This window comes from Sander lucioperca, chromosome 15 (genome assembly GCF_008315115.2).
Source record: "Sander lucioperca isolate FBNREF2018 chromosome 15, SLUC_FBN_1.2, whole genome shotgun sequence".
In the NCBI taxonomy this organism is placed as follows: domain Eukaryota; kingdom Metazoa; phylum Chordata; class Actinopteri; order Perciformes; family Percidae; genus Sander; species Sander lucioperca.
This window is the reverse complement of record NC_050187.1, coordinates 4,769,852-4,794,461: the sequence shown is the minus strand read 5'-3', so window position 1 is coordinate 4,794,461 and position 24,610 is coordinate 4,769,852. Positions and strand designations below refer to the sequence as shown.

The following is a 24,610-nucleotide window of genomic DNA, read 5'->3' as shown; positions in this document are numbered from 1 at the left end:
TTTTATTACCACGGGTTAACATACACGTCTCTGCTGATTGGGTATCATCTGTGACCATAGGCGTAATTTACAGCGGGGATCAAAACTGGCCAGTGCAACCCCCCCAAAAACCTATTATATTTCCTTTACATAAATAAAGACATTTGCATCATGAATTAATGCAGAAAAGGCACAAATTGGTGCAAAAAAAATCACCAGAATGCAGGAAATGATGTGTTTGATATGCTCAAAATTGTAATACCTCCTCCAAAATCTAGAAACCTCGGGGGTTAAGTGTCTTTTTTTCACTCCATGAATCAGAAAACATATCAACAGCCATGGCCCTGGCCCTTCTTGGCCAGGGCTCACTTCTAAAAGAGATTTTAATCTCAATGTGATTTTTCCCTGGTAAAATAAAGGTTAAATTAAAAAGAAAATAAATAAATAAATAAAAAACCAATATATTTTCTCTATGCTTTTATAGATTTATTGTTGTATTAATCAGGCTACAAATGATATATGAACAAATGTAGCCCTCTGGATATAGCTTCAGAATATAATTAGGAAAGAAACTGGACATTAACAACTGAATTAAAGGGTTGAAACCGTTTTTGTCTTTGTGAGTTTTATTCTTTGTAAAGAAGTTGGGTAATCATGCAGAGTAGGCCTACAGCAGTCTGTTTGGGTGTGACAAATGAGCACTTTATGAACAGGACATTAATACACAGCCAGTGGGTGGATCACACACATGAGAATAGTTAGGACAGTTGTGCCTTCAAACTTTCATTTTCTATTACAGACTTAGTACAAATTGTATTTTCCGTTGCAATGGTACGCACAATGCAAAATTATAGCATTTTAATTATATAAGGCAGCAATTTCATTTGTTTTTTGATAACATCTCAATAATAATATCAGTCAAACTTCATCAGTGTTAATAAGGAAGTCATAACAAGATGAAACAACATGGCAAATGTAAATACATCAAGCCTAAACTGAACTTTGATATATTGTTCAAATCAGTCAGCACTGAACATGAACTTATGCAAAGCTGTTTTAAAAGCAATAAAAAAGAAACCTTGCTTTGGTATTTGGTTTCTTACTCATGGCCAAACACACGCTCTTCCCTCTGCAGGGCCTGGAGCGCTCACATGCTTTCATCTTGAAAGAAGCTGATCGTCCACTTTAAACTGCATCCTCATCCCCTTTTTTGCATCGACATGAACACATCAGTCTCCCGACAGTCTCCCGTTTTCGCCACACTAAGTAGGCAACGACCCCCAAGATGGCCACGATTTCCAAGGATCTCGTCACAGCCCCGAAAATCTTAAACCAGAGATCAGAGTCTGGACATTTCTTCTCTAAGAGCGGATTGTTTTCAGGTTTACTGTCTCTCTCACTGACTGGGTTCTGTATCCGGCAGGTGAAGGTCTCCACATCTAATGTCCCACTCTTGGTGATGTTCAAGTCCTTTCCCGACTCCTTCCACTCTCCGTCTCCCTCCTTCCAGCTGTAGGTGACGGGTCCAGCTGGCTCTGTGATGGCCGCTTCACAGCTCAGCGTACAACTGTCCAAAGCGGGGGAACATGTCAACGGTCTCAGCTCTACCTCAGGCTGGGGGACTTCTTGGATCAATACAGCGTTATAGCGCTCATTCTGGGGCTTGCGGTTGACTTCCACTGAATACACACCCATGTCAGCTTTAGTCATGTCTTTGATTACCAAACGTCCAGTGGTTACATCCAGGGTTGTGCGGCCTCTAAAGGTTCTGTAATAAGTCACAGGAACTTTATCTTTGACCCACTCAGCTACCAGGTTACCGTCAATCTTCCACAGGACGTCACCGAGAGGTTCAGGAGGAGGAGGCCTCACGTCCAACGTTAGCTCCCCGCCATCCGTGAAGTATTTCGTGGTTAACTTGTTCTGGGCTAGAGCGAAGTTCAGCACCGCCAACAGCAGCCAACAACAGGTCAGTTTCTCCATGTTCTCAGATCAACAGACGACTGAAAGATTATCTGTTTTCAGAGCAGCAAAAAACATCTTATCTATGATCTATAATGTTCTTCCGCTGCTCTGAGGTGAGTGACCACATTTCAGCATTTCCTCCCTCATGTTCTTCAGTGTGTTTCGTTCAGTAAAGTCAACAGTACATGTACACACTTTAAACTCATTCAACTAAATGTGGTAAACTAAATAAAACCAAATCTAATTTGTCTGCATATCATAATACTTTGATGATATGGTAAAATGATTGTATAACACCTCGAGTAATAACTCACATTACAGTTTTTCTTGATTGCTTTGACGCAGCAGTCAACTCAAACTCCACATTTTTCAAAACAGTTAACACACAGGCCGAAACAGTGGCGCTCATGGTCAAAATTATGGAGTATATATTTATTCATAATTCAAATTGAAAGTCCAAAGAGAAAACGAAAAAAGATCAAATTAAAAATAGTATTATTTTACTACGCTACTAAGAAAAGTCATGCCATAATTAAATGTGAAATGTAAAAGCTTAAATGGAAATACTTAAATTAAAATCTCAAATAGAAAAAAAGAAATCATTTTATTTTAGCCTTTCCCCTTTATAATTTTCAATTTGACATTTTATCTTTTGAATTTTACGTTTTACATTTGACATTGATTCAGATTCAGATATTTTTTTTCGTCCGCTATTTCACCACTAAATTCATTTCTGAGACTGTTTTATGCTAGAAATTAACTGTGTACAGTTTGAATATGGGCAGTTTTACAAAAATGTATGGCCAATTGCACATTTGCTCCAATATGTTGTCAGACTTGGAAGCTCCAGTCTTAGGAGACAGCCAGCTGGCGGTGGCCGGGATCGCTTGCTTGCCAGTAATACTCACAGCCCCCGCTGTCAGCTGGAAGTGGTTTCAGACCCCCCCACCAGCCGTTGGGCCACGCCTCCTCATTTAAATTGCTTTCATCTTGAAAGAAGCTGATCCTCCACTTTAAACTGCATCCTCATCCTCTTTTTTGCATCGACATGAACACATCAGTCTCCCGACAGTCTCTTGTTTTCACCACACTAAGTAGGCAACGACCCCCAAGATGGCCACGATTCCCCAGGATCTCGTGACAGTCCCTAAATTTTTAAACCGGAGATCTGACTCTTGACTTTGCACCTCTAAGAGCGGGTTTCTTTTGGGTTTACTGTCTCTCTCACTGACTGGGTTCTGTATCCGGCAGGTGAAGGTCTCCACATCTAATGTCCCATTCTTGGTGATGTCCAAGTCCTTTCCCGACTCCTTCCACTCTCCGTCTCCCTTCTTCCAGCTGTAGGTGACGGGTCCAGCTGGCTCTGTGATGTTCGCTTCACAGTCCAGCGTACAACTGTCCGAATCATTGGAACATGTTAATGGTCTGATCCATATCTCAGGCTGGGGGACTTCTTTGATCCATACAGCGTTATAGCGCTCATTCTGGACCTTGCGGTTGACTTCCACTGAATACACACCCATGTCAGCTTTAGTCATGTCTTTGATTACCAAACGTCCAGTGGTTACATTCAGGGTTGTGCGGCCAATAAAGTTTCTGTAATAAGTCACAGGAACTATATCTTTGACCCACTCAGCTACCAGGTTACCGTCAATCTTCCACAGGACGTCTCCGAGAGGTCCAGGAGGAGGAGGAGGCCTCAGATCCAACGTTAGCTCCCCGCCATCCGTGAAGTATTTTGTGGTTAACTTGTTCTGGGCGAGAGCGGAGTTCAGCACCGCCAACAGCAGCCAACACCAGGTCAGTTTCTCCATGTTCTCAGATCAACACACGAGAGGAAGAATATCTGTTTTCAGAGCAGCAAAACACATCTATCTATAATCTATGTTCTTCCGCTGCTGCTCTGAGGTGAGTGACCACATTTCATCATTTCCTTCCTCATGTTCTTCAGTGTGTTTCGTTCAGTAAAGTCGACAGTGCATTAGTGTGGTAAACTAAATAAAACCAAATCTAATTTGTCTGCATATCATAATACTTTGATGATATGGTAAAATGATTGTATAACACCTCAAGTAATAACTCACATTAATATCATTAAAAACCAAATCTAATTTGTCTGCATATCATAATGCAGACATTTGAGTCATTTTCAGAATCAGAATCACTTTATTCACCAAATGCATCAACAGTCACACAGGACTTTAACATGGCAATCAGTAACACAGAAGCTTGACAAACAATGTGTACATGCGTATAGCTGCATAAAGCATGCTTAAAACAAATAAATATGAAATAGTCCACAATAAAATAGTGGGGGGGGGGGGCAGTGGATCAGCTATTCAGGAGGGAAATGGCTCTTGGAAAAAAAGCTATTTAGGTGGCGTGAGGTCCTTGTCCTCATCGCACTGTACCTTCTTCCTGAGGGAAGCAGCCTAAAAATGTCACTTGCTGGATGGGACTGATCAGCAGCAATTGTAGCTGCCCTCTTCCTGACTCTGGCCTCATACAGGTCACTGATTGACAGCTGCCTCTGTCCAGTCAGCTGCAGTCTGTTCTTCGCTTGGGCCGATGCTGAGGCAAACCATACAGTAATGGATGTTGACAGAAGGCATTTTATATGAAAAACGGTAACACTGCTCTGATGTCAGCGTGTTCAATGTGACTGTCTTCTAGTTTCTTCTCTCCTCTGTGACAGTAAACTGAATATCTTTGAGTTGGGGACAAAACAAGACGTCATCTTGGGACTTGTTGGGAAACACTGATCCACATTTTAGAGACCGAACAACTAATCCAGAAAATAATCCACAGATTAATCAATAATGTAAATAATAATAATTATTTTTTAAGATTAGAATAATTGTCAAATTCTGAGAATAAAAAAAAAACTTTTGCACAGGAATACATCTGCAGAAAAGTGGCTTCAGTGGAAAACAGCCACTAGATGGCAAAGTAGACATAAGAAGAACCAATCAGAGCAGTGGGCTCGACAGAGGAACCGCCCCTCGGCAGGGCAAGCCAATGAGGAAACTTCAACTCGATAGAACAAAAAGAAAACATCCTTGCCTACGTATAGCTCCTCGATGCTCACTCCTCGGGGCAGAAATAAGAGCTCTGAGACGGCCTTCACCGAGGAGGAACACAACAACTTCTGGTTCAGCCGAGGACAGAGGAGTCGAGGAGTTGTCAGATAAAGCCCCAGACACACCAACCAGACGGCTGACCCTCGGCAGAAAAGGCAGCGTGACTGATCAGTCTCCCCGAGTTGGTCAGAAAAGTGCCTCAGTACTAAAATAGTTCACCGAAACGTGTTTCTGGAAACATTTTAAGAGAGAAATAGGCCGTGCAGTTGCTGAATCTGTCTTCATTTCAGATCAACAAAAGGTCAGTTTAAAAGATTTTCGTCAGATTTTGAGAGACTCTAGTCACGCTCATCCCGCTCCTCGTTTCTGGGTTAGCTCTCCACCAATCAGATGGGTCATTTGAGTCCGACTGCCGGCAGTGCCCGCCCCACCGATTCAACATGTCAAATCGGCCAAAACGAAGGCCGACGGCCCCTCGGACGGCACGGAAAACACCGAACAGACTCGAGTCACTGACCTCACCAGACTCTCCGACGGCCGATTATCAGGTTAGGGTGTCACGACCTTAAGGGACATGGGATGCAGCCCTTATTGTGTGCGCAAGCGCTGTGCCTTTTTATTACCACAGGTTAACATACACGTCTCTGCTGATTGGGTATATATATTTACAGGGGGGATGTTCAAATAATTATATTATCAAAGGATAGACGGAAACCGCTGAAGTTATATCAAAGTTTAGTTTACTTGCAAGTAGGGTCAGTTTACAGCACTCCCAGCATAAGTACAGAAAGTGACTGATCAATAAGCTTTCTACAACAGCTTTTGTAATACAACATAGAATGTGATAAAACTCTATAGTCATAATAAAGAGTCGATGTCGTCAGTTATCTCAATAGTCAAGGAGCGCCTGTTCTTTCCTCACCGCACACCATGCTCCAGACAAGGACAGACAGTGGCTCCCAGATACCAGATGGCGACAGCAGCAAATATATAGGTTTTTAGGGGGTTGCACTGGCCAGTAACTGCCCCCCCCCCCCCCCCCTCCCTCTAGGGACCTTCCACCAGAGCTCCAGCCAAGAAACAACAGAGGATTCACCTCGAGACTGAGAGAGCAGTTTGTTGACAAGAGAGGACTTTTCTACTCTGCTGTCCTTTGCCATACATGCAGGTATGTTACAGCGGGTCGCTCTATAGTGGGGGGGTATTCTATTAAACATGCAGACGAGGTATTTTCTTTAGGGCTGCACGATATGAGGAAAATATCTATTTGCCATTGTTTTGACGATTGCGATATTGGAGGGAATGATTATGTTTGTATCCTTCTCATTTTCATTACAACATGTAACCCTGGTGTTGTCTTCCCGTCGACCACGCCACTTGTTGTTCCTGTCTCACGTTATCGACGTGCAAAGTATATTTCTGTTCTGAAAGCACCAAAAGTACCCGCCAGACTCCGAACGGAGGGGGACGAGTAGGTCAAAAGTTGCAAAGAAACTCTTGCACACTGTCTAACTTGCGAACGTTGCCAGCTATTAAATGTATATTTGCAAGATAGACCGTGTGCGGGAGTTTCTCTGCAACTTTTGGTGCTTTCATTTTCAAGTGTGTGCATGCCTTTGTTTCGGGGAAAGAAAAGTCCTCCCAACAGCTAAACCTGACACCTCTGACAGGAATTAAATACCTCCTCCAAAATATAGAAACCTCGGGGGTTAAGTGTCTTTTTTTCACTCCATGAATCAGAAAACATATCAACAGCCATAAAAAAAATAATTTTCTCTATGCTTTTATGGACTTATTGTTGTATTAATCAGGCTACAAATGATATATGAACAAATGTAGCCCTCTGGATATAGCTTCAGAATATAAATAGGAAAGAAACTGACATTAACAACTGAATTAAAGGGCTGAAACCGTTTTTGTCTTTGTGAGTTTTATTCTTTGCAAAGAAGTTGGGTAATCACACAGAGTAGGCCAACAGCAGTCTGTTTGGGTGTGACAAATGAGCACTTTGTGAACAGGACATTAATACACAGCCAGTGGGTGTTATCCGTCTACCCACGGCCTCTGTATCTTTGAGTGCAGCAGGGTGCAAATACCTACAAACTGTTTCTCTGTGATGAATCAGACAGCAACAGTTAACAGCAGAATTCCCACTAGAGGGACACAGAGAGTAAATAGAGCTACTAATATATTTATCTTTCTATTACTAAGTGCATGTGCACTGATAAAAAAGCTGTTTGTCTTATCTTTATACCTTGGAGCGGTCTTATCTCTTGTATCTGTTTTGGGGAACCTTCAGCCAACTTGACCTCTTTAGATCATTAAAAAAGGGATTCCAGCTCAAACATGAACAATGCTCCCGTTGCTGTTTGTCAGAGTCTGAGATGCCTAACTCATCCTTCCTTTAATCTATTTTTCTACACAGGTCGAATCTGCTGCAGCTGGAGAAGGGATTTAAAATAGCCTGTAAATCCAAGAAGGTAATTCTTTTCCAGAGGACTGCTCGTAAATCTACTCTACTTGTGACATCGCAGGGTGGAGAGCTTGTGTAATTCGGCATTCCACAGAGATAAAGTAAACAGGGCCACAAAAGAGGTCATCAGGTCAAGAGAGGTGCCCATCCATTGAACAAAATGGGGAAAAGTAACAGCAAACCTTTGACTGGGACTGAGGAGTCTGAGAAGAGCCAGCCTGTGAGATTGTTGGGGAAGAGATTGTGTGATCGGGCGTCCTGCAAGAACCGCAAACCAAAGCTGAAGGGATGTGCAAAGATTATGTGCGAGAAACACGGTGATGAGACATGCAAACAGCTTCCTTTTTGGGTAGATACATTTGGATTTCCGGAGAATGGTAGTTTCAGTGTACGTCTGATACAGAGACTGCAAGAGGAACTGGAGGATTATGAGAAAAAGGGTTACGGCAGCGTAGACTGGAAACCATTTAAGAAGTGGAAAGAGGAGACAGAGGAACGACAGAAACAGCAAGAGAAGGGGCGCAAGAAGGCGCCGGGGAAAACAAATCTGTGTCCTCAGCCCTCACATCCACAGAAAGACCTGAATCTTCTCCCTGCCTCGGCCGCACATCAGCCTGCGAATCCACAGCGGGAGGTCCGAGGTCAGCCGAGCCCAGCAGAACGCACCCCGCTGGGCCCGAGGTCCGCTCCACCACCACATCACGAGAGTGCCACCGCCTCCCCCTCCGCAGAAGACGTGCTGGTCAGCCCAGTCTCCGGGAGAAGAAAGTCACAGACAACCCCCGCCACCAACAAAATAATTGAGGTGCCCAATCTGAGAGAAACCGGAGCTAGGGAGATAGATCACTACGAAGCTTCGACCCTAGATTCAGAGGCAACAAGATCACTAACAACCAACGGCATCGAAATTATCGAGGAGCGTGATCTGAGAGAGATTGGAGCTGGTGTGATGGATCTCTACAGAGCCCGAACACAAGATTCAGGGACAAGAAGATCACAGACAACCCCTGCGTACCATATTGACGGGCCTAATCCGAGAGATATTGGAGCTGGGGCGATGGATGTCTACGGAGCAACAAGAACACAGAAAACCCACAGCATCATCCAAATAGTTCAGGTGCCTTATGCCTACGAAGTCTGGACGCCAGACGAGCTGCGCCTCATTGCCAATGAACTGCCAGATATAGCCAAACGAGGAGGGGCTGCATTTGTTGAAATACTGTCCCAGATTGTGCAGCAATTCAAACCAAGTCTGAGAGAAATCCTGAGTCTCGTAATCCACAACTTGAAACTGAAATTTGGCAAAGTACAAGGAGACTGGCCAGAGAGACTGAGAGACGCGCGTTACGACTGGACACCAGGCGCTGGATATCGTGAACATGTAGAGGAGCTCTGTGAGAGAATTAAAACAACGTTCCCAGCCATCGTGAGATGGAAAGCGATAGACTGCAGGCAAAAGCCTGGCGAAATGGTGGAAGACTATCTGATCAGATTGACGAAGGACTTTGACGAAAACAGCGGATTGGACTCAGACAAGCCCATGTATGGCTTTCTGCTAATGAACTATTTCCTGCTGGGCCTGGATAAACAAATCAAAGACCAGGCACGCAAACATTCGCAGTTCTGGGAGATAGGACCCCTGTCATCCATCCGAGCACACGCCGTCCGTGCTGAAGAAACTCTGAGAGATTTGGATGACAAGAAAAAGCAAGCTACAGCTCGATTGGAGGAAAGGCTCATGAAGGCGTGTATTCAAGCTCTACAGGCAGCAAACGGAAGGAGAAACGGAGGGCGAGGTCCGAGCGGAGGATCACGGAGGCACGGATGCTGGATTTGTGGAGACCCCTCCCACTGGAAAAGAGACTGTAACCAGTCAGGATGAGGACTGATGGAAGGGAAGGAAGTATTCAGTTTCTTTACTTAAAGTCCCCCTCCACTCAAAAATGTTTTTTTTATGTTTATGTCCCCTAAAATGTCATACAGTGGCTATACTGACTTGTATCTGTGCTGATTGTCACTAGAGGGGTGTTTTAACATTCCTCTCCTTGAAGGGTAATTTTGTTCTTTTCAACCTGGACCCTATTTTCATATGTTTTTGTGTGTAAGTGACTGATAGGAACAACAATCTTTGAAATTGGTCCAGTATTAAGCGTGAACGCTGTCACTGGGCTGCAATGTAACCCTATGGGGCAAATGTGCATCGTCAGTTTGCGTCCACTAAAAGTTATTTTGCCGCTGACAGGCTCAGATTAATATTCTAAGTGTCTGACAACATTATGGAAAGGGTCCATACAGAGATAGGCCTTCTTAAAACCCCTTTAAGACCATCCAGCCATCTTCGTCCGCTTATTCGGTGTCGGGTCGCGGGGGGAGCAGCTTCTTTAAGACTATTCTGTTTAACTAGAAACAGCTCTGAGGTCGCTAAGGCTAAACCCACCAGACTCCATTTAAAAAACCAATACTTTTAGCGTGTATGGAGCCAACATATTTTCACATGTAAATCGGTAAACTATATATTTATTTCAACCAAAACTAGAGTTGTGATGGTTGGAAAAGTGGAAAGACGACTCAAAACGGCTTTTCATAGTTTTATTTTGTTTCTGTCGACTTTGAATGAAGTGTGTTTTACGATGCTAAAATTACTGTTTATTTACATGGAGTCTGGTGGGTTTAGCGAACACAATTTCGCAGATGTTTTTATGTTTAAAAAAAGTATCCGACTCTTTAACAGAAAGGTCGACCTCCATAGAAATCCTTTTCAGACACTTAGAATATTAATCTGAGCCTGTCAGCGGCAAAACGAGCACTTTTTTGAAGGTAAATACAAGCTGCACAATTGTCCTATTAACTTACATTGTAGCTTGTTTCTCTGCTGCCGACTGCAGCGATCTCTCTTAATACTGGACCAATGTCAAAGATTGTTGTTCCCATCAGTCACTTCGACACAAAAACATAGGAAAATAGGGTTGAAAGAAACAGTAGTAACCTTTTAAGGTAGAGATGTCTGTGCACACTTCTCCGAAATCTGAGATTCAAACGTATCTTAAACAAAATATTGACCACAACAGAGTAGTTTTACATACTTAAAAAATGTGTCTGGAGTGGGACTTAAAAATACTAACACTAATAAATAGCCTCAAAAACTCAAAAGTGAAGAACTATGTGTTTGCCTGTAGTTCTCCTTAAAAAGATGAAGTCAGAAACTCACAGAGCAGAGTGGAGGTCTGTGTAGGATTTGCAGGCTCAATCAAGCTTATTATAGTTTTTAATTTTCAATTTGTTTTTATTTTATTTTTGGATTTCATTTTAGTTTTACATTTACATTCATTTAGCTGACGCTGTTATCCAAAGCGACTTACAATTGCTATATATATATCAGAGGTCACACGCCTCCGGAGCAGCTAGGGGTTAAGTGTCTCAGGGACACATTGGTTGATGTATCGCAGTGGGAATCGAGCCCAGGTCTCCCACACCACACCAAAAACATGTCATATTGTATAGGAAATGTTATGTGTGACTACATGTGTGCTTCAGACAGAACTATGCAATCCTTTTGATACCAAATACTGCTTGTGTCTCTGGTGTAGAACGATGCAAAGTACAAACTAAAGAAGCTGTTAGAATGACACCAAAGATAGCATGTCTGTGGAGTTTCACTGTTGCTAGATGATAACAGCTGTGCCCCCTTGCCCCTGTAATGGAACATTTTATTTTAACATGATAAGTTTAATATTCTACAAGATTCCCTAATATTCTTAGTTGTGTTATATACTTAGATACTCCAAGGGAGAAGCAACTGGCATCATAAACTCTGGCCTAGTTGAGGATATCCTTCTCTTTTTGGAACTCAGTGTTCCTACTGTTTACCTTTAGCAGATAAGGGGGAAAAGGGCCATAACATCTGAACTAGTGGCTCCTTCTGTCCTCTGAGATAAACAGATGTTTAGGCTAAAAGAGAGGACAGGAGCAGAGGAAGGCTGTAAAAGCATGGTGACTGTTGATGGTGTATTTTCCTCTGAAGCTGCTAGGGATATCCTGGAGAAGGGGTGGTCTAACTGTGTGGTGTACTATATAGATGTATGGATTGTTAAGCTTGGTCAGAAGACCCTTTCAGATGTGCCATGAGTACTTGTGAAACTGTTTTCTCTGCATTTGCAAATGTAAATAAATACTCAAAGACCAAACTTTGGTTCCATTCTCAGTAACTCTTTATTAGTTTCATTCCTTGTGTTTTTTTTTTTATCTACTCCCCTGCTGTTAACAACAAAACTTCCACTACACCCCGGGCATATCAGTTAAAGTTCACGAGAAATGTTGGCCCGCCAAACCAAAAAAAGACGCAACACTCAAAGCAGAATTTGGCAGATTTACCGACTCTGAGAATCAGAATTTTCATATTCACGCTGTAAAATTTTTTATTATTTTTTGCTTGATTTGCTTAATTATATGATGGCTAAGGAAGTTTTTGCAGATTTTTGTATGGCTTCATGTCAACAGAAATGTGAGAAAAGTAGAAAGAGTGACAGAAAAGCAACTGAAACGTAGCAAAAAGTGACTAATTTTAACAAAAACATCTGAAAAAGCTACAAAAAAAGTCCAAAAACGACAAAATGACGAATAAAAAGCTAGAAAAATGCTTAAACAGTCAAAGATATTTTACTTTTTCTCTTAATTAAAAGCAAGTCAATAAACTAGACATGTCTGGCCCTTGGTAGAAGTTGAGTTGGACCCTGTTCTAGAGCACCGAATCCAGGATTTGGCTTCAGATTCGGCTGAATATTGGGCTTTTTGACGGGTTCGGTTTCTGCTGAACCCTAAGAATTTTTTTCCACCGAACCCTACGCTTGCACTACGCTGGTCGACGTAATGACGGCGCCGTTGATTACGGGAAGGTGTTTACGTAGGTGGAGCGCTCAATGCAGTAGGCTGTGAGGAAGTGAAAATGGAACTGGTGAGCAGAAAAAGTGTAGTTTGGCAGTACTTTCAGTCAAAAGAAGGCCATTCAAGTCCAGCTACATGTTCAATCTGCAATGCTGATTAGTCTGGTGGTGGCGAGGACCCTAAACTATACACAACATCACCGCTGTTACAACATCTGGTATGAAACATCTGGAAGAATACGAGTTGTGATGAAGGAATCTACAGACAGCAGCCAGAATGCAGCAACTTCAGGTACGGCAAAGGAAGGACAGTCACTGTTTACTTCATTAATGAGTTTACTGTGTTCATGAACTGAGGATGGGACGAGGATTCAGTATTCGGTTTCGGATTCAGCAGAATCTTAACCAGTGGATTCGGTGTATAGAACATAAGTCAGCTAAGTGCATCTTTTATTAACTCTGTTTTTTTTTATGTCACTGCTTCATAACATTTTTTAAAAATAATGTCGGTTCTTCGTCTTGTGATGGCGTACCAGAAATAAAACTCTGAAACATAACTTTCTTTGCATTCACTTCTTTAAAAAAAAACATTCTTCAACAAAGTGTCATCATGAAAATGTAGTTAAAGTATTAAAAGTATAAAGTAGGTTTGTTTTGTATTCTATCATTAGCTTATTATTACTCGTGCATTCATGTAAAAGCAGGATTTTACTGTTGGAGATGGTCGCGCTGGAGCACATTTTGAACTATTAACTTATGATTATTGTCATAATTATTTAACTCTCACATTCTGGGAATCTGGAAAAAAGTTACTTTATTAAAAAAATGATCTTTTTTTATTCGCTGTCAGATACATTATGTAAAAAGTACAATATTTCCCTCTGATGTAGTGGAGTAAAAGTATAAAGTAACATCAAATGTAAATACTCAAGTAAAGTACAAGTACCTCAAATTTGTACATGATTAAATGTACGTGTATGTGAATGTTATGAGCAGCAGTGGGAAGAAGTATTCAGATCATTTACTTCAGTAAAAAATACTAACACCACACTGTAAAAAAATACTCTGTTACAGTTAAAGTCCTGCAGTGAAAATGTTCCTAAAAGTCTGTAAGTATCATCAGCAAGGGTGTAACTTTGGGCTCAACATTTGGGCAGGGGAGATGGGGGTGTTGAGATCTTCAACTATCTACGGAGGTCCTGGGACATGTCTGCATGGATTTAAAAAAAAAAGACAAAAAATATTGAAGAAAACGTCGAAAAAGCGCCAAAGACTTCGGAAAAACGGAAAAAAAAGCAGACAAAAACTGGGAAAAGCCCAGTTTAGATTATTGGGGAGGGTTGTAACCACTCCAATCCCCCCGTAAATTATGCCTATGATCATCAGGAACATGTACTTAAAGTATTAAAAGTAAAAGTACTCAATGCAGAAACACCTTTACATTTTAGAAAGTGTAAAGAATCCAACCAGTTGTGTGTTTAATGGTCTAATCATGTCAGCTGGACTTGTAGTCCGTTATATTGTCGGCTAGTTTACTTAAGAATCAAACATCAGATTTTATAAACTACATGTGTTTTGTGTGCAGGAATCTTAATGTGTAAAGTAACTAGTAACTAAAGCTGGAACAGATGAATGTAGTGGAGTAAAAAGTACAATATTTCTCTCTGAAATGTAGCGGAGTAGAAGTAGAAAGTGGCATGAAAAGAAAAAACAAGTAAAATACAAGTACCTCAACATTTGGACTGAAGTACAGTACTGGAGTACATGTACTTAGTTACATTCTACCACTGGTTATGATAAGCCGTTATTTCTCAGACTGTCACAGTCACGTTACCTTGGAGGAACATGGGAGTGCCTGTTTGTTAGTTCCTAACCTTTTAAAACGTTGCTAAGCGTCTGTGTTGCTACTCCTGCCTGCTTCTCCAAACTGGGGAGTGGGACCGCTAACGTAGGTAAAAACAAATCCAAACTATCAATTTAAGATCAAAACGAGGATGTTGCTGTAATGGCAAAATTACAATTTAAGCATGATTCTCTATATTTTTCTGTTTTATTTCTTTTTTGTGTTTCTCTCACAAATGTTGAAGGGAGCTTATCTCATTCCCACATGAAGACTTTGAATCTCTCTCACAATATGTGGAGCCAGGAAGTCTGGAGCTGAATGCGTACGGCTTTTGTGTGAACCGGTAAAGGTACAAAGTCACTGTAAAGTATCTCCCTTTTCTGTAACAGTTGCTCCCTTGCCAGTCCAAGATGTACGGGGTATGTGACCTAGGGGTGATAGTGGGGCGAAAGCAAGGGACGCATAGACTCCAGGATGTCACTTATGATTTAGATTGTGTGCTGACTTATAGATACGCCTGTAACAAAATGCAAAGTCATGTTTAGACCACACCATGTGTGGCTATCACTCCCTCCTTCAGTTTGTGTATATAAGCTCAGTGATTCTGTTCACTCATTTGAAGAGACTTTTCACACTCGTGCTGCGTGCCTCCTGTGAACCGTATGCTTCCTTGTAAACTAAGTTTATAATAAAATACAAAAAACTAACTTGGTTTAGTCTAAGACTGTCTATTTGTTTCACAATTCTATTTTCTGCTGCTCACGAAAACTTCCACCACATCACTTTCTTTAGATGTTAGATTGTTGTAATACAGACAACAGTGTTCTGCATCCTCCCGGCTGCCATTATAGTGAAATAAAAAGAGACGTCTGACTCCATTTTTCAACCATTTACTGCCTTTTACGTAAAAAGATCATTCATCATAGAACATTTTAAGGAACTATAGATATTGTTCTACACAGTACACATTGTAATCATATGATTGTATACACACAATACAAAATTATGGCATATAAAACATCTCTGACAATGTCTTAATATTTACATCTCAATATATTTATTTTCTGAAATTTTCACTTCAGAGTTAAAGGCTACATAGGAAGGCACAGACGGCACGGATACACAGCTTTGGCACGCACACACACACGCACGCACACACACACACACATGCACACGCACACACACACACACACACACACACACACACACACACACACACACACACACACCCACAGAGACACAAACACACAAACAGAGACACACCCACCCACACACACACACACAGAAACAGACACAATGAGACACACCCACACACACACAGAGACACAGACACACACACACACACACACACACACACACACACACACACACACACACAAACAGACAGACACACAGAAACGAGACACACAGAGACACACATCCACACACACACACACAGATACACACATACACACACACACACACACACACACAAATGGAGACACACACACACACACACACACACACACACACACAGAGAGAGAGAGGCACGCACATGCACACACAGAACTTTAAGGGGTTTTTTTCCTCCAGAGTTGTAGTTTGATTGATAACTGATTGATTAGTTTGTTGTGTGTCAACGTTATAAATGATTATCAACCAACTACAGATTTGTAGGAAGTTACAGTCTGCATCCAAAAACACACACAGACAGACACTAAGATCTTGTTGTTAAGAGAAAATAACTGTAAATCATCTCACAGCTGGGGGGGGGATCACTGAACTGTATTGGTCCCGCTGTCACCGACACGACAACTCAGATTCCCCCAAAACATTTCCTCCTTCAGTTCCTGATTGGACGCTGAGGCTGCAGTGCTTTATGATGACTGAAATCATGATAACTAGAGATGCACCGATAGACCGTCCGGTGACCGAAATTGGCCGGTTTTCACGTGCTCGGCCATGACCGGCGACCGGCAGGTCAGTCTGACATATGGTGATGTCATGCCGGTCAACGCTACAGTTAACTGACAACATAAGTTATACCAGTTACAGTTCTCAAGGGAATTCTTCAGCGTGTGTGCAGAAGATAACAAGTTTACAATATGCAACACCTGCAAGGAGAAAGTAGGGCGTGGAGGGACGACACCAAAAACCTAAATCACATTTCTTTAGTTGGATATTGGATGTGAAAAGAAGGAAATGGTTCTAACATTGATCTTTAGATGTGTGTGAATGTCCCACACCAGGAGTAATTTATATAGTTCTATTTTATAGTGATCCATTATCTGTTCAACACATGTTCTATTAAAGAAAAGATAGAAAATAAATATTTGTGGGCTGTAAAGTGGTTAGAAAAAATGAAATCAGAATCGGCTAAAATCGGTATCAGCTGGTCTAACTCAAAGAAAATCGGAAATCGGAATCGGCCTAGAAAGTTGTAATCAGTGCATCTCTAATGATAACATGATTCAAGTTTTGATTAAACAGCTGATTCCTGGGCATTTTATTTAACTTTCTTTTCTTCATGTATGTATTTCATGTACCTAAGGATGTTTGATGAAGTTTGAGTTTTTGCTCACATGTTACAGTTCAAGAGTGGTAAATTATTCTGTCCGGTGCTTTCTCACGAATTTTGAGGTACAACACAGAAGTTGATTGACCACGTTTTTGCTTAGACTCTGCACACTAGTGGCAGAATGCAAAGTATAACCGTTTATGGTGATTCTGTGATTGACACTCTGCATTTATGGTTATGCTTACTTTATCTAGTTGGCTGCCCGACTCAATTACCTGACCTTCCTCCACAGCGCTGCAAAGGACGGTCTGTCTAGTCCCCACAGCATTCTGGGATGGCAGAAAAACATGCTCTGGTTTATTGGCATTTCTTTAAACCAATCACAATCGTTTGGGCGGTGCTAAGCACCGGGAAAAGCCGCGGTGCCTCTGCTAAATAGTCTCAGGAAGGAACTTGTTTTGGTGGAACGTGTGTACGTTCAAAAGTAGTTTTAGTCGTGCAACAGAAAACTCAGATTGGACAGATAGTCTATCTAGCTGTCTGGATTACCCTGCAGAGATCTGAGGAGCAGTTAACCATAGTCCTCAGAAATCCACCAGAGGTTAGAACGCCAACACAAAGAAAGAGGAAGGGGACGGACATCCAGCTGAATTTCCGAGGGCAACGGAGCAATCCCGGAAGTGGAACGTCGTGGATATACAGACTGATCTCATGAAGTGGCGTATGTAGGACACGGCAATTCTATGCCATTATTGCCGTGTTATCAAGACGCATTCTCGCTTTTTAGCGTGTTTATCAACGCCGTTTGGCCTCCATTGACTTACATTACCTTGCGATTGCGTGTGAATTTACGCCGTAGCGAGTAGTATGAACGGGCGAAAATCTGCGTAGGGAGATTGGTCGGGGGGGTCCATTGGTCAAACACAGGACTGTCACCCAGGAGGCCGGGGATCGGGTCCCGCGTGTCACGTTTCCTAAACTCAACCCTCGCTTTCTTCTTTTCCTAAACCCAACCCGTCCGCTGTATACGGCGCTCAAAATGCGTGCAGATAACACGCCACTTGGCTTTAGAAAGTGGCGTGTATGTTTACGTGATAACACGCCACTTGTAGAAAGTGCCGTGTATGTTTATGTCCGCTGCTATATCTGCTATACAGCGTAGACATCCACGCTGATAGCTCAAAATGCGTACAGATAACACGCCACTTTGCTTAAGAAAGTGGGCGTGTATGTTTACGTGAAGTCATGATGTCACGTTGGGATATAAACTACTGGGCGGGTAACAAACGGGGGAGAATTTCACGTTAACCGCAAAGAGAGTCTGCAAGTACGTAACGGCACTACGCTGGAGTAGAAAGAAATGAAGAGCTCCGTGGAACAACGGTTAGAAGTCAGAAGTGGCGCTTTGTAATGACATCGTATCATACGCAGTTTTATGGCCGGCTGAAAAATACACTTTTTTTCAGTTAAGTAGCCATTGGCAGATTGACTAAAAAGTTAATTTTGGACCCTGAGAAATAGATTTCATGGTTGAGCATCGAGAACATCTGCTCCTGGTGCTCCTAAAAGTCTAACTGTATTTTTCAGGAATGTTTAAACAAAGCACACACGCACACACACACACCTCCTAAAAATCTAACTACTTTTCAGGAATGTTTAAACTAAGCACGCGTGGCGTGTTTCCTGCTGCGCTGTCATGTCACAGGACTCCATTTTGGAAACTCTGCAAGCAGCAAGTTGGGTTTTTCCGACTTCCCGACATCTCTGGAATGTGTTGTATGTATATGTATACGTCTAAGTCACATATCAGTCTCTCTCTCCGCCGTTTTACCTCCAAATAAGGCACAGACACCACGACAATATTCAGGAAAATTAAATAAAAAGGCAGGGGGTCGGCTGTGTGGCTTTCCTGGAAAATGACATACGAAAGGTCAGTCGAGTCGGTCGATGGCGTCCTCTTCCTGAGTGTTGGTCGGCATCTACGTCCCCGCCCCGTTTGTCATAGTTCACAGACGTAAACACGGTGATCGGTCCTTCAAGTTCATTTAAAGAGGGACAGCTCATCGCTCACCGTGTTTCGAGGCAGCAGTTCCATAAGGAATGAGGACGCTGCTCTGGAGATATAGACCGGAAGCCTCTGTCTTCATTTCTGGTTTGATTTCTTTTTGTTATCTTCATACAAAAGAGCCTGTGGGGAGGGGGGAAGAAAAGTAAGACATGATGAATGCAAAGAAACGAATGTGAATGCTAACTGTCACAAACTGTAGGAGCTGCCAAAAGAGGGACAGTCAGACATTTGGTCTGACATGGTTTGATCAAAAGTTAAAGGGCCCTATTTTAACGATCTAAGCGCACAGCGTGAAGCGCCTGGTGCAGGTGCGTTTAGGGCGTGTCCAAATCCACTTTTGCTAGTTTGACGGCGAAAAAAAGGGTCTGTGTGCCGGGTGCATGGTTCAAAAGGGTTGTACTTAGTGTCTTCATTAATCAGAGGGGTGTTTTGGGCGTAACATGCAATAAACCAATCAGAGATCATCTCCCATTCCCTTTAAAAGCCAGGCGCGTTTGGACCTTGGAGCATTGCTATTATGATGGAGGATTTACACCGTAATATTTTTATTAGTAATCTTCTGCATGTGTGTGTGCTGCTGTGCGTCCCTGTGTGTGTAACAAACATAGTGTGCACGCTGTGTACGAGCCTAGGAGCATTTTACTAATGCTCTGTTAAAATAACAATGAAATGCTGCGTTATTGACTTTAGACCAGGTTTTTGTTGGTCAATGGTGCCATCACTTCCCGCTGCCTCAAGATAGCAATACTCCCAGAATGCACCTGAACACACCTCCCTGTAAGACCGGCACACCCAGAATGCACCTGAACACACCTCCCTGTAAGACCGGCACGCCCAGAATGCACCTGAACACACCTCCCTGTAAGACCGGCACGCCCAGAATGCACCTGAACACACCTCCCTGTAAGACCAGCACGGCCAGAATGCACCTGAACACACCTCCCTGTAAGACCAGCACGGCCAGAATGCACCTGAACACACCTCCCTGTAAGACCAGCACGCCCAGAATGCACCTGAACACACCTCCCTCTAAGACCAGCACGGCCATGGGCAAAGATGGGTGCAGGTGCATTTGCTGTTTAAAAGACGTGGGTGCTGGACGGGAAACTGACAACTGCGTCGGTCTTAAATTAGCAAAGACAGCTTTGCGCTGCGCCGGGTGCAAGATAGGGCCCAAAGTCATTTATAAAACCTTCAATCTATGATATTATTTACATTAAAGTCTATAGTTCACATTACAGTCTTTGGTGTGATGAATGTATTCATAGCTGGTTGTTATTATTCTATTAATCCACCACAAAATGTAATTTATAAAACCTTTAATCTTTAAACGGTGCAAATCTTTGGTATGATAATGTAGCCCGGCTCCCAGACCGTTGTTATACACACAGAAGGTTATTATTATTCTATTTAATCTGCATAGCATTACTTCAATCTCCTGCTATAGAAAAATGGATGGATGGAAGTCCTGTCAGCATTAAATTGGCAGTTTGAGTATTTATGTATTTTTATATGACAGTTTGACATATATCGTATGTATTGTGACTATGGAGAGAACATTCATGTGTTTTCTTACTATGTAGATCATTGGAGTATACACTGAACATTGAATTCAGTTGTTTTTGTGTGTGTTTTGTTGTGTGTAGTAGTAGATAAATCTGCTACAAAGTAGGGCTGAACGATTTTGATAATCTAAATTTACCAATATTGCGATTGAATATGTGATTATTTTGTAAGTGTCAGTTCTGATACAGGTTAGTAATGTTGCCCCATGAGGTAGCAACATTAGCAAGGCAGGTTTTGCACAATACCTGACGCTGTCGTAATGGGAAAATTACCTTTAAACGTCATCTTTTTATATTCTTTTCCATTTTGTGTTAAACTTAGATTCTCCTATGTGGAACAGCTGAAACCGTAAACCTTGAGCCATTTGGTTCTGGGGCCTCCTCTTTAACCTTCTGTTTTTATTTAGCAGGTAAGGGTCAAAGTCAATCGAAAACAATCGTAAACTGTGTCTCTGTATCTCGTAGACACATTTTTCCTCTCCCTGGCAGCTGAGATAAACAGGTGTTGTGTTCCTATACTTGCAAGTATAATAAATACTCAACGACCAAACTTTGGTTTTGGTCTTTATTTGTTTCACCTTGTTCTTTTTGAAAAACACTCTTGCTGCAACAAGAAACTCCCACCCCACTGTGCAGCATCTTCTTTTGTAAAGCCCAAATAGTCCCACACAACTGACGTGCTGTTCCTTTTTAACACTAACGTTTGGGCAGTGTCAGGTTCTGCTGAGGTCAAGGTACGGCCAAAGAATTTCTAATAAGGGAAGAAGTTCCACTCTCTCGTTACTTCCGGCTTCTGAACTGGTTGCAATTCCACCAGAGTTCCATATAGGGGGCGCTCACAGGCCAGTGCAGAATGAAAGGGATCTCTATGGAGCTATACCCCTCAAAATCCACTTTTCTCAGGATATAATTTTTTGTCTAGTAATTTGAATGTTGCATTTGAAAGGGGAGGCTAAGAAAATACTCACTGCTGGGTGTTTGATTTTTTTAAAGTGGCTTTTTTGTTCTAAAAAGCCTTTTAAAATGTCAATGACGTCATACACATATACGGCCAGAGATTCTGCTTTACGGCAAGCTCTGAGTCGCTTCCTTTTTTCTCTCGAGGCATCGACAACACAGCTGACAGGTTAGGCTCTCCCTGTTAATACTACACAGCTGACAGGTTAGGCTCTCCCTGTTAATACTACACAGCTGACAGGTTAGACTCTCCCTGTTAATACACAGCTGACAGGTTAGACTCTCCCTGTTAATACACGTGCTAGAAAGAGGTTTGCTAATGTTTTAAAGACCACGCCGAAATATTCACTCTGGCATTCTGGTTCTGCTTCGGATGCCGTCAAGCGGGATCTCCGATCGTAATCAGTCCTTCATGACCAATCAGCATTCATTAGCAGAATGCTAGCGTGTTATGGGCAACAACGACTCGACCTGTAAGAAATCAAAATGACAAGTACTCGTTCATTCAACTTTCGACCTATAATCCATGTTGAACTTGCAAAAACTACAATCAAATCTGAGATTTCTCATCGACAATCAGGCGAAAGAGACAAATTTAGCCGTCTAGCTCCATAGGGTCCCATTCATTTTGCACTGGACCGTGATCACCCCCAGTGGAACTCTGGTGGAACTGCAACCAAAGTAGGTACAATGGGGCTTAATAGGGAGTGGAACGGCTTTCCGTAGACGGGCTTTGGTACGGCCTAGCGTGTCAAGCTGATGCTTCCTCTAGTTTGTCTCGTGACCACAGTGTAATTGCAGCCTTTGCGGTTAAAATATCTTGTTTTAACATTCGTTCAGCCCTACTACAAAGTATCTTCCCACTCCTCTTAAAGCGTTAACTCTCGCCAAAATGCAACCTAGGGTCTTTTTGTGAATGTACCCGAGTCAAACTTTCATTTAAAAGCATATTTAGGACGGAATCGCCACTTTTAAGATGTACCGTATTCTCATTTTTGGGTCAAATGGCCTTTTGAATGGGAGTGCTAGGGGCACTTTTATGCTAGCCTCAAAATAGTTATTTTTAAAACACTAAGAAGGCTCGACACAACATGAGACTTTGCTCCAAGTATCACCAGGGGCTCTACACCTTAACGGAAGCATTGACAACATCGTTTGTGTTCACAGAGTTTACTAAAAAGAAAGGTTTTCAACAACTCACTGTAGCTCTTGTTGTTTCCGGTTGTTTTTTTGTTGTTTGTTTTTTTGTCTGTTTTCGTTTTGTTAACTGTTGTGTCTAATTATGATTGTACTGTATATTTATTTATTGTTAAGGACCCCCTCGAAAATGAGATGTTGCATCTCAAGGGGTTACTCCTAATAAAGAAATGTTCAACATTCTCACCTGGACAGGTAACTGAATAAAAGAAGAGAAACTCGCATACATACTTGCATACATCACTCCAAGCTTTCCACATACTCTGGTTTTCCTCAGCACTGACTTTGACGTCCTGTCTACCTGAGTGTTACCAGCGTGTGTGTGTGTGTCTCTATCTGTACAGTGTTGCGTCACCTTGCTCTCCAGCACGCGGCTGTGGCTGCTCAGCTCCTCCAGAGTCTCTGCTGAAGGTCCGTTGAGAGTTTCAGGCAGCAGGAGGCCCAGGCAGCCCGCGGACAGACCGCTCAGACAGAACACCGTGAAGGGCATGGAGGTGTGGACCGCCCGCTGCAACACACACACACACACACACACACACACACACACAGACAGACAGACAGACAGACAGAGATAGAGAGAGAGAGAGAGATAGAGAGAGACACACACACACACACACACACACACACACACACACACACACACACACACACACACACACACACAGACAGACACACACACACAGACACACACACATGCAGACAAAGAGAGACACACACACAGACAGACAGACAGAGAGAGAGAGAGAGAGAGAGAGAGAGAGAGAGACACACACAGACAGACAGAGAGAGAGAGAGAGAGAGACACACACACACAGACACACAGACAGACAGACACACACAGACAGACAGAGAGAGAGAGAGACACACACATACACACACACAGACAGACAGACAAAGAGAGAGACACACACACACAGACAGACACACAGAGAGAGAGAGAGATAGAGAGAGACACACACACACAGACAGACAGACAGACAGAGAGACACAAACACACACACACACACACACACACACACACACACACACACACACACACACACACGCGTTAAATCTATTTTTGTTTAAGTCCCAAGTGTATTCACTGCGTCATCATGTTTTTAGGCTCTGCGTCCCGTTGTAGTCTCCTAAACCACCACTAAGTGTCGCTATATCCCAAGGGTTACCTAGGTTACCTGAGGTGAAAGGTCACACAGTTCAGTATGAACTTTCTGCTTTGTTTTAACTCAGAACACATCAGACAGGGTCATCAGAGGTGAAGTGAAATGCTTGACAATGCTTGGCGAGTCTCAGAGAGAAAGTCAATTGTTCCATAATATACAAAAGAGTTTGGTGCCTTCATCGGTTAGTTTGTTTGTCTTAACCAATTTAATGCAGTTCATGCTTTTTCCCGATGTTTTGGTCACTTTTTCCCGATGTATTTGTCACTTTTTCTTTTAGCCTTTTTTGTTCATTTATTAAAAATTTTTGCTACTTTTTCCAACATTTTTGTCCCTTTTTTCCGATGTTTCTGTGGTGGTAGTGTCAGATACAGCAGCATTATTATACATAATTAGTTTGTGTGATTGTGTGACTTTTCTTTGACATTTTTCAGCTGCGAGTCTCCGAGAGAAAGTCAAATATTCCATAATATAAATGTACTACTATTCCTATCCACTCGGGGACGGTTGGAGACACTATTTTCTAAACTTTCTGCTTTGGTGATCGTAGTATATTTCACAGCGTGTCCTGTTACAAAGTCAACTCTCATGTAAAAGTGAATGTAACATTATATACTTCATTTAAAAAGTCATATGTCAAAGTCACTTTTAAAAGCAGACGCAGAGTTACTGATCAGCTCAGAGCAGACATGTATTAACACATTTGACCTTAGGAATAATAAGTCACTGCAGGGCTTATAAAACGTATATTTAACTCTTCAAATGGTCCCCCAATGCCTACATTTGTGTTTTTGCTTATTGTTTATTAAAAACATAGTTTATAAAGACAGTACCGTTCGCATATACAGGCAGGCGCCATCTTGGTCACGTCGTTCGACTGGTCATGACTGTTTTCCCAAGATGGCGCCTGTCTGTATACCGAACGGTACTGTCTTTATAATCTATC

At 42.3% G+C, this 24,610-nt stretch overlaps 3 protein-coding genes across 3 annotated transcripts in view; all 3 read right to left on the bottom strand.

Annotated features, from left to right (window-relative positions):
- LOC116056413 (T-lymphocyte surface antigen Ly-9-like) overlaps window positions 1-24,610 on the bottom strand; it is a 57,028-nt gene that overhangs the window by 3,985 nt on the left and 28,433 nt on the right. The window lies entirely within an intron of this gene.
- LOC116056404 (T-lymphocyte surface antigen Ly-9-like) lies at window positions 770-23,557 on the bottom strand. The gene is made up of 5 exons (XM_035992028.1): window positions 23,548-23,557; window positions 11,757-11,766; window positions 3,131-3,791; window positions 1,164-1,191; window positions 770-1,124 (listed from the first exon to the last, which is right to left on the bottom strand). The coding sequence occupies exons 3-4, from the start codon at window positions 3,756-3,758 to the stop codon at window positions 1,178-1,180; spliced, it is 642 nt and encodes a 213-aa protein (XP_035847921.1). The 5' UTR covers window positions 3,759-3,791; window positions 11,757-11,766; window positions 23,548-23,557; the 3' UTR covers window positions 770-1,124; window positions 1,164-1,177.
- Window positions 18,473-24,610, bottom strand: part of slc22a15 (solute carrier family 22 member 15) — a 29,508-nt gene continuing 23,370 nt past the window's right edge. The window contains exons 12-13 of the mRNA XM_031308576.2: window positions 22,860-23,012; window positions 18,473-18,905 (exon numbers count right to left, since the gene is read on the bottom strand). Of these exons, the coding sequence (XP_031164436.1) occupies window positions 18,861-18,905; window positions 22,860-23,012 (198 nt within the window). The 3' untranslated portion in view covers window positions 18,473-18,860. The remainder of the gene's footprint in view (window positions 18,906-22,859; window positions 23,013-24,610) is intronic.